The sequence below is a fragment of the Haliaeetus albicilla genome, chromosome 25, assembly GCF_947461875.1.
Source record: "Haliaeetus albicilla chromosome 25, bHalAlb1.1, whole genome shotgun sequence".
Classification (NCBI taxonomy): Eukaryota; Metazoa; Chordata; class Aves; order Accipitriformes; family Accipitridae; genus Haliaeetus; species Haliaeetus albicilla.
The window spans coordinates 21,557,071-21,567,197 of NC_091507.1; the positions used below are offsets into that span (position 1 = coordinate 21,557,071).

At 42.2% G+C, this 10,127-nt stretch overlaps 1 protein-coding gene across 3 annotated transcripts in view; it reads left to right on the forward strand.

Annotated features, from left to right (window-relative positions):
• The window catches only part of GRTP1 (growth hormone regulated TBC protein 1), a 40,611-nt gene extending 33,325 nt beyond the window's left edge, over positions 1-7,286 (forward strand). For all 3 annotated transcript variants that reach the window (XM_069770218.1, XM_069770216.1, XM_069770217.1), the window contains exons 6-8: positions 4,144-4,316; positions 4,439-4,624; positions 6,782-7,286. In XM_069770218.1, the coding sequence (XP_069626319.1) occupies positions 4,144-4,316; positions 4,439-4,624; positions 6,782-6,871 (449 nt within the window). In that variant the 3' untranslated portion in view covers positions 6,872-7,286. The remainder of the gene's footprint in view (positions 1-4,143; positions 4,317-4,438; positions 4,625-6,781) is intronic.
• Positions 7,287-10,127: the final 2,841 nt, after the last annotated feature.

The window sequence follows — 10,127 nt, forward strand, 5'->3', positions numbered from 1 at the left end:
TTGCCCTCTGCTACACTCTCAGGCACTCCTACTCTTGGCAAGGCATCCAAAATCCACAGGCAGGCACCAGGACGGACAGACTAGGCAAAGCAGGGGCATGTGGGTAAGCAACAGACAAAGGAAAGCTGAGGGGGGAAAGTAAGGAAAGCCTAGGACCAGTTTACAGAAGAGCTTGGAAATGTGGTTTCATATTGGGAAACTTAACTTTCATCTAGACTTTTTTTCTGGAATTTAATAATAATAATTTGATAATAGAATATTATAACAATAATTTATAATACAGTATTTCATTTGTTGCCTTCCAGAAGATGCGATGAAAAGTAATGTAGTGTTCAGTCACCTAAGTGTTAACATTATCACTTCTGTTTGACAATTTGAGGAATAAAAGGAAGCAATCTGGCTATGTGTTTTTCCAGGGGGATGATATATTGTCGGAGGACATTCCTATAAGCCCACCTAGATCAATAGATGCACAATATAATTAGCCTACGTTTGATTTTTTTTTTTTTTTTAAATTAGTAAGTGGCAGATTGGGAGCAGTTACTGACTCAGGTCCGTTCTGGGTCATCAGCTGCTTAGTATTTTGCCAGACTATTGAGAGGGAAAAATAATTAATACGCTAATTAAATGTGGATCATGCAAATCTAGACATTTCAGATAAATTGTAAGATATGGAAGCAATATAAAGCTAATGTATTTTGATGGGAAGTGAGTAAAAATAATTTTCTGCACAGTATCTTGTGAAAAACAGCTTTGTGATATGGGGGAGGATTAGGCTTGCATGGACTTGTTTATAAACAAGGATATCTTGACTTTAGGGGAGATTCTGGGCAGAGCAGCCACTTATAAGAGATTAGAAAAATAGGGCACACAGTGAAACGTCTGCAGCAAGGGACAGCTGCAGGATTTTTGCTGAGGGGACATTTCCAGAAGGCTCAGACTGGGCATCCCTAGCAAGTAAGAGCAGAACAGAAGAGCCATGTAGGTTAAATGTTACCAAGCTCTTAAGTCACCGAACTGAGTTACAAAATCATTTTCGCTAATGAGATCAGACATGGACCACGAAAGGTGGCTCGAGCGTGACACTGGATCCTCTTCCGACTCGCCAGTGTAGTTTTGGCTATCCCTGCGTGACCCCGACGGCTCGGTGCGGGTCCCTCGGGCAGAGTGCAGGCGTGGGTGCTGCTGGCTGTGCCTGGAGGCCTGGCTCCCCCCCGGGGGGAACGCTGCCCTCCAAGATCGATGTCAGAGCCCTAAAGTTAGGTCTGGGCTATCCCCTCGGCTACCGCAATGCCGTTATGTTCCTTGTAAATGATCTGTGGTAAGTTTTGCACAAATATGGGGTCCTGTAGGAATGTTTCTGGAGGATTGGAAATGTGGCTTTCCTAATTTGAGGAGCTAATTTTATATACACACATTTCTGTATAAAAGTGTATATATATAGTAAAATTACATACATTAAATTATAATTACATATTAATTACATGTAACAATTATAATTAATATCCACAGTAACTATAATTAATGTATAATAATTACATATAAAAATGTCTTGGATGCAGATTCTTTTCATGTCACTTCTTTCTGTTGTGAACTGGCAGCTAGTATCCTCGAAAAAACCTGCTATTCAGATATTGGCATTTGCATAAAATCGTTAATCACTCCTCACGCTTGTTTTGCAGCGGCGCTGGGCTGAATGTTGCAGTGCTGTGTACCAGGGCACATGGGAGCTGCTCCTGCTCCACGAGGAGTGGCAGGAGGCTGCCCCAGATAGATGAATAGTTCCTTTTTCCTTTCTGTCCAGCAGTACAATCTAACAAACTTGAATGAAATTTTAATTTACGCCAAGGCTTCCCAGCTGCTTGCTGCTTCAGTAATTCAAGGAGTGACGTATCCAAGTTGCCTAGTTGTTAACTTTTTACTTGCCAGCTCTCAAAAAGCTGGGTGGGTGTCGGGTTGCGTTCTCACTGAGATCCTGACATTTACTTTGCTGTACAAATTAAAAATAGCAGCTGCTGTTGATTTCAGCATATCGGGTGATTGCAGCAGAGCAGAGAGCGTGTAGGCTGCTGTCCTTCCTCCTGAGGACACTCACCAGTGGTAACTTGAAGTTTTAACTACTCGCATGTCTCAGGAGCACAAAAAAAGAAAAAAGAAAAAGGCTTGTGGATTTATGAGAGGAGGAGGAAGGGTAGGAAAGGGAAGAAGGCTTGTTCTGTTATTTGAAATGTGATTTGTTTTTCACTTAAATTAGCAGTTTAGAAAGGTTTACTCAGCCAGTTAATGTTACTTTACCTGAATTCCAGTTCACAAATGAGCACAAGACTAACACAAAATATGGGGAAAGAGATTTTTGTGTTGGCTTTGAGGTCATGGTGTGACTCCATTTGGTTTTAGTACGCTTTTTCATGGGATTACTTGTGCTTTAGCTCTCAGAGCTTTTCCTACAGCAATTGAAAAGCAAATGGTTAAAGGAGTGTATGTAGTGGCAGTGACTCTTATGTCTGTAGAGGAGTTTTACCTATCATTCTTCAGTGGGAACAAAGAAAATAAGGATCACAGACAAAAAGCTAAATTCCTAAAGGTTGAATGTGATGCTCCTTAGTACCGTAAAAACTCCTGTAGATGTTCTGCAGTTTGGACAGGACAAATGTAGAGCAAATAGCTCCTGGGGTGGGAAGTCTGTTCAAAAAAAACCATTGACGCAGGAAAGAGTGGAATATTAAACTGCTCTTGTGACTTCATTAGAGAAATTAAAGTGGTTAGAAATGGCACTGCATAATTTGGACATCTTCCTAAACTTAATTGTGGCACAGGGAGGTTTTATTAGAATTATTTCAGACAAATGGACTTTGCTCTTTCCAGTTCCTTCACTTTCATGTGAACCATTGGCCTGTGCTGTGTGTGTCTGGGAACCTTGGCAAAACCAGCTAAGTTAGAGAAACCTGAATTGCAGCTTTCCAGAATCAGGGAAGGAAAGAGCTTGTGTTACCAGTTATTTCTTTCAGTAAATAATGTTAGTAACACAGGTCTTGTCAGCAAAACACTACTGAACCGTCAAGGATTGCTTCCCAGGGCTGGAGCCATCAAGTCCAGCTTAAATGTTTCTGTCTACATGTAAACCCCAAATATGAATTCCTTAAACATCTGTGTAATTCTTGTCCCTTGCTGGGCCATCTGAACTCTTAGGAACTAAAATAATCTTTTTCTTCCCTTAAGTATACCCAGAACTACTTGTTCATAGAACTGAGGTGCTTGTTATTCAGTCTGCGCCTTGGTAATGAAAATGCTTACCCTGTCAAACAGGCTGTGGAGTAACAGTTGTAGCGTGCTCCACTGTTCTTAATTTTGGATTTAATGGTTTAGTGCAGTGACCAGCAGTGTAGGAGATGTAGGTCTATTTTCAACCCGTCTTGCGGATAAATTAAGTCGGAACAGATGTTGCCTGAGGGACCTGTCATTCACTGCCTTTTGGAATTATTCTATGAAAAGTAGGATTTCCTTAGGTCAGAGAAAAAAGGAAAAACTCTTAACTCAGTGAGCTAGCTCACACCCTAGGAGAGGTGGTATCTGGCTTCCAGCACCCCTGCACAGCTGACACTCTCAGAAATTTCCATTTCCAGTTTATGACTGGACCCAGTCTAAAGGCTAGGTATTGTTTGGGGTTTTTTTGTTACCTGTCTGGGTATTGGTACCAAAGTTCTCTTAATATACACTCATAATCGTTATTTCATTGTGTGGATTGGGAGGTGTGCAGCTCCCCAACACGGGAAGGAGGCGGTGGTGGTTATATTGAACTGTTTAAGTATTAGTAAGACGTTTGTAATTTAAGTTAGCAGTTAAAAACTACCGAGATTATCCTACCTTGGTAAGGAAGAATGAATTGGTAAAAAACATCAGAGAGAAAGAAGGTATTTTGGTAGGCATGAATGAAGTGTTTGCGTAGAGGGATCAGCCTTAGCTGAAAGAGAAGTGCTGCATGACTGCAATGGAGGTATCTTTGTTGCATGGGTTAAATTACTTCAACTTGGGATTCATAGGCTCAAACATGCCTTTATATACTCAGCTGCACAGGACATTCTCTTCAATTTTGTGGAAAGATTATGTCCACAGATTCCTGAATTTTGGTTTCTTCTCTCCAAGATTACTACAGTCCTGCAATGTTGGGCCTGAAAACTGATCAGGAAGTCCTTGGAGAACTTGTGAAAATGAAAGTTCCAGCTGTGGCAGAGCTGATGGAAAGACATGGAGTCATGTGGACCCTAGTGGTGTCACGCTGGTTTATATGCTTGTTCATTGATATTCTTCCAGTAGAGGTAATTGGTACCAAAGTTCTCTTAATATACACTCATAATCGTTATTTCATTTGTACTGCTTTAGCAATAATTACCTATAGGAAATCAAGAAGCTGTAATCTGAATTCTCTCCTTTCCTGCAGACTGTGCTCCGAATATGGGATTGTTTATTCTATGAAGGGTCAAAGATCATCTTCCGCGTGGCCTTAACATTAATTAAGCAACACCAAGCTTTTATTTTGGAAGCCACGAATTTCCCTGACATTTGTGATAAATTTAAGCAGATCACCAAAGGAACATTTGTAACAGAGTGTCACAGCTTCATGCAGGTAAATTCTCTGCAGCTTTTTGTTGTTACAAATTAAAACCAAGACTGACTTGGAAATGTTTTGCTCGGTCAAAAAGATGGATACACTTAGGAGAAATGTATCTCTGGAAATTGCCAAAAGGGTGAAGAATGTTTTTACATAAGAAACTCAAACCCATCTAAGAACTTTTTAAAAGACTTATTATCTAAATCTATATATAGCAGTCCATTCCCATTATCTGTTGTACAGGGAAGAAAATTCTTTTTGCCCTTTTTACCAGTTAAGGCAGGAAGTCTGATGAGAAAATAACTTTAGTGCATTCCTTCAGTGAACTATGGATTGTATTCCTGTGCTTTTTTCAGATGAATTGTAATAGAGTATTGTAGAGTAGACAGACACAAAGTGAATTTTAAATTTGCATTGATAAATCTTCATAGTGCCAGAATATAAAGCATTCTGTTTAGAACAAAAAGGTAGCACTAAATTCTTATTTCCAGACAAAAACGCCACGAGGTTGAGTGCTCAAGTCTTATGACAATCTGCAAACTAAGAATTATTCTTGTAAATTATTAATAGATTGGATGCCAAATCTGTATAGAACATTAGATTCAGAGTTTAACTCAGAAGATGGAAATGTAAAAATGTGCTCCTGCACAAGTTTTCTTGCAGCTAACATTTGCCATAAATCGCTTGGCCTACTACTTGACTCTACTACCATTTTTTGCCAAGTGAGCACAAAACTACATCCCAGTAGGTGACTTTTACTCCCAAAAGAGTTTCATGCTCATGTCAGAGCTCTGTGCATATGTCTGTCATAGTAGGATTTCACTCATGTTATGTTTCTTTTTTGCTCATACGGAAGAAAAATAAGCTTAACTTCCCAGTGTTTGTGAGTCTTTCAATTAAAGGAGCAAAAGAAAAATCAATCACAGGTACAGCTTTAATCTAGAAGGCAGATGGTTGAAGGGTTTTCCCACACCATAAAGGGTTTAGAATAAGAGTTTTGTTAAATGTTAACTGCCATGAGAATACCAGTTCAGAGGCTGGTACAAACACTTGTCCTTGAAGGACCTTTGCCACCCCCCCCTTTAACTATGTTATATTTTACAGCAGCTGTTCTAGAAAATCAACTATCTTTTTCTTGCAGTTACCCTGAAGAAAACAGTTTATTTTAACTGCATTGGTTACTGTAGTGAGGGGGCTTTGAAGGCAATTAAATAAACAATTTAGGTTAGGTTCTTATGTAACTTTGAAACACATACTTTGGGGTTTGGATTTGTTTGTTTGGGTGGGGTTTTTTTCAGCAGTACAGATACTAGTAGCAGTAGAGGTGACCACAGTTGAGTATTTTATGCCTGCCTCCCTCCCTCTGAACAAAAACTTCGGTTTTAGTTCAATGCAATGCAGGCTTTTTTTACCAGAATGCTGTTCAGAACTGGCTCATTTATGATCTTGTCTCCAGAGTTGTCAGTTACAACTACAGAGAACTGAGGGGCCTGCACATCTGAACTGTAGATTAAAGTGCATAAACGTGCAGCTTGCTTTATAGTTTTGTTCAGTCAGAAGTTTCAGATGAAATAGTGGAAACAAATGTGTTGTTCTTGAGCAACAAGTCAAACCAAGAAAAAAAAGTTAGAGATGTGTGACAGCATTTGAAATGCCTCAAATTCTTACATCCATATACATTACTACCCTGGAAAGCCCTGGCAGGGAAGAGTGAAGGTAGTATAGCAAGGGATTAAGACTGATTTTTTTGCAGCAGGAATGTAATGTTTTATGCATGTATGTGTTCCAGAGCCTGAACAACCCATGCTAGCACCACATGAGAAATACATTGGTTGCTTTTGTAGCATTACCCAGGATGGCTTAATATGTTTTAAATATGCCTGCTATCCACTGACACAAATGCCTTCTAAAATAAGTTTAACTGGACACTTATATTCAAACTAGCTTTTGTCTTGTTGCTTTTGTGTAACTTAGAGCACTTGTTATGAGCTGCAGGTTTACCATGTCTTTACAGCAGAGCCGATGAAGATGCTACCCTGTTACAGGGAGACTAAAGAGCAGTAAGAATTTTCACACTATGGATATCAAAGCAGGGACTTCACACTTCAGAGAATTCCAGCATGTTGTCCAAAGCCAGCATTTTAACTGAGAATTTTCTCCTTTTACCCCCAGAAAATATTCACAGACCCTGGAAGCTTGTCCATGGCAACAATCAACAAACTCCGAGAGACTTGCAGAGAGAATTTGCTTTCTCAGGGATAACTCGCCAGATCTAACCAGGTGGTCAGATACTACAGCAATTGACACATTCCTCTATTTGCACTGACTAAAGCACACTTCAAGCTTTCCATGAGTTAACTGACACTTGACCAATTTTTCCTGACTTTCAAGTAAGTGTTGTTAACACTTTGTACTGTATGTCAGACTTGATAACAAACTGGTGGTTCTGTTGTTGTTTGTTGTTTGTTTGTTTTTTAAAGGATTAAAGTGTTTTCGGAGTAGATGTAATCAGTCAGTGTCAGGATGCTCCTTTTAAAAAAAAAAAAGTCACCATCCTTGTCTTTTCAGGGCATTTTGTAATGTTAAAACAGGTGTATAAAATTACATATCCTTCCTACTGTATTAACTGTGCCACCATTATCATTTGTACAAAATAAATTAATTTAATTTGTCAGAACCTGTTTCTTGGTATGAAGAGACTAAAATATCTTACCTCTTTCCTGACTGCCATTAGTGGGCTAAAATACAAGCACCTTCCTTTTTCCTCACTGCCATCACTTAAAGAGCTCAATAACTATGGCAAAGTGCAGGGCAAGACAGCAATGAGGAAGGTGATCTTTATCTTCACGAGCAGTTACTCTATGCAGTATGTAACAGCTCTTCAGGTAAAGGCAGCAGGGAACATGTGCAAGTCCAGGCTACAGAAAGCAGCAGCAAGAATTGTCTATAACCACTCTTAGTATTTTATATGCTTATTCAGGGTTTTCTAGCTCTAGCACAGTAGGTAACAAGTAATTAGACTCAGCTCTGGAAGTAGCATTTCTCACTCTGTTGTAAGGGATGCTGAAGGTAGATGCTGTACTTCTGCTGGTGTACTGAGGTTGCACTACAGGGGCTGTATCCTCATTTACCTGCGTCCCTGCAACTTTGGGGAGAAACGCTTGTAAAGACAGCCACGAACAGACTTTTTCCTTGACGGGCTGAGCCATGGGGCAAAGCTGCACCTCAGTACAAGCCTGAACACCCGAGCCCAGGGCAGAAACAAGCAGCGCTGTCCCTGTCCTTGTCCACACGTCAGCCCTGCGGGGCCGGTGCCTGTCCTCCCTTCCTTGTCCTTACAGGGCCCTCTCGTGGCCAAATCCTTTCCCTCACCTTGCCGCTGGGGAAGGGAGGAAAAAAAAAACTGAAGAGAGACCAGCAATTTGTGCTTTTTGTTCTCCCTGTTGAACAAATACCACGGAAAGCCTCACCTTTTACCACCACACTCCTTTCCAGACTCTACTCCAAGCTATCTTCATTCCTTGTCAAGGAAGGCTTTTTCCCTGCCTGCCCCCCAGCAGATTAAGTTTCTTTCATTCCTCAGCAGGGCAAAAAAACCCAAACAAACTCTTTTCAGAGGAAGCAGATGAGTGCTCTTCCAGACAAGTAATGACAGCTGCTCAACAGTATGAGTCCCAGCTATCCTAGCCTTTACGGTACCAGACAGACACCTCTTTCCTTGAGTACTGAATTACAAGGACAGTAGCAGTACCATACTTGTAGTACATCAGCAGGTGTTAGGAAGTACTAGTTTATCCACTACTGCTAAAATCCAGTTTCCAGGTACCTTCAAGGTAGCAGGGCAGATGGTCCAAAGTATACCAGCCTTCCTGCCACGTGTTCAGTTCTCCTTGCCAGAAGAATAGTGTTCTGGGCAGTGTTTCAGTGTGCCTTGGTTCCTGCCCTGCAAAGCTGGTACTGTTAACACCAAAACATTACTGCAGGAGGGAGTCAGGGAAGCTTTAAACACAAAGGTTCATTTACAGCACATTATGACATGCGTAGACCGCGACAGACATGCATTTCCTATTCTGTGGTAAGAATCCAACTTCAAAATAAAACATAAAGTGTAATTTACAGAGTCTTTATAGCAAGTATCTTAGCAGCACTTTCAGAAAGCGATGCTTAGCAGGGCAGACCAATATACTGACATTTAATTTAATGGAAGAGTTAACTTCTCCAGATCTCAGGTTACTAATACACAGAAGCTTTACCTGCTTCCAAGCACAAAGTCCAAAACACAGGAATTAGTTAGGGACCTGCTACGCCATCTGGACACTCAGAAATCTATGGGACTTGACTTGATGGGATCCATCCAAGAGTACTGAGGAACTGGCAGAGGTCCTTGCCAAGCCACTCTCTATCATCTATCAGTGATCCTGGTCAACAGGGGAGGTCCTGAGGCTTGCCAGTGTGACTCCCATTTACAAGAAGGGTCGGAGGGAGGATCTGGGGAACTACAGACCTGTCAGCCTGACCTCGGTACCGGGGAAGATTATGGAATGGTTTGTCTTGAGAGCACTCACAGGGCAAGTCCAGGTCAAGCAGGGGATCAGGCCCAGTCAGCATGGGTTTACAAAAGGCAGGTCCTGCTTGACTAACCTGATCTCCTTCTATGACCAGGTGACCCACCTAGTGGATGAGGGAAAGGCTGTGGATGTTATCTACCTCAACTTCAGCAAGGCCTTTAACACTGCCTCTCATGATATACTCCTTGAGAAGCTGGTGTCTTGTGGCTTGGACAAGTGTGCTCTTCGCTGATGAAAAACTGGCTGGATGGCCAAGCCCAGAGGGTTGTGATGAATGGGGTGAAATCCAGTTGGCGGCAGGTCACAAGTGGTGTTCCCCAGGGCTCGGTGTTGGGCCCTGTTCTGTTTAATATCTTTATCGATGATTTGGATGAGGGGATTGAGTGCACCCTCAGCAGGTTCGCAGACGACACCAAGTTGGGAGGCAGGGTTGGTCTGCTTGAGGGTAGGGAGGCTCTACAGAGAGATCTGGACAGGCTGGATCGATGGGCTGAGGCCAATCATATGAAGTTCAACAAGGCCAAGTGCCAGGTCCTGCACTTCGGTCACAGCAACCCCATGCAGAGTGGCTGGAAAGCTGCCAGGCAGAGAAAGACCTGGGGGTGCTGGTTGACAGCCAGCTGAATATGAGCCAGCAGTGTGCCCAGGTGGCCAAGAAGGCCAATGGCATCCTGGCCTGTATCAGAAATAGTGTGGCCAGTCCCAGCAGGGAGGTGATTGTTCCCCTGTACTCAGCACTGGTGAGGCCGCACCTCGAGCCCTGTGTTCAGTTTTGGGCCCCTCACTACAGGAAAGACATGGAGGTGCTGGAGCACGTTCAGAGGAGGGCAACCAAGCTGGTGAGGGGCCTGGAGCACAAGTCCTATGAGGAGCAGCTGAGGGAACTGGGGCTGTTTAGTCTAGAAAAGAGGAGGCTGAGGGGAGACCTTATCACTCTCTACAACTACCTG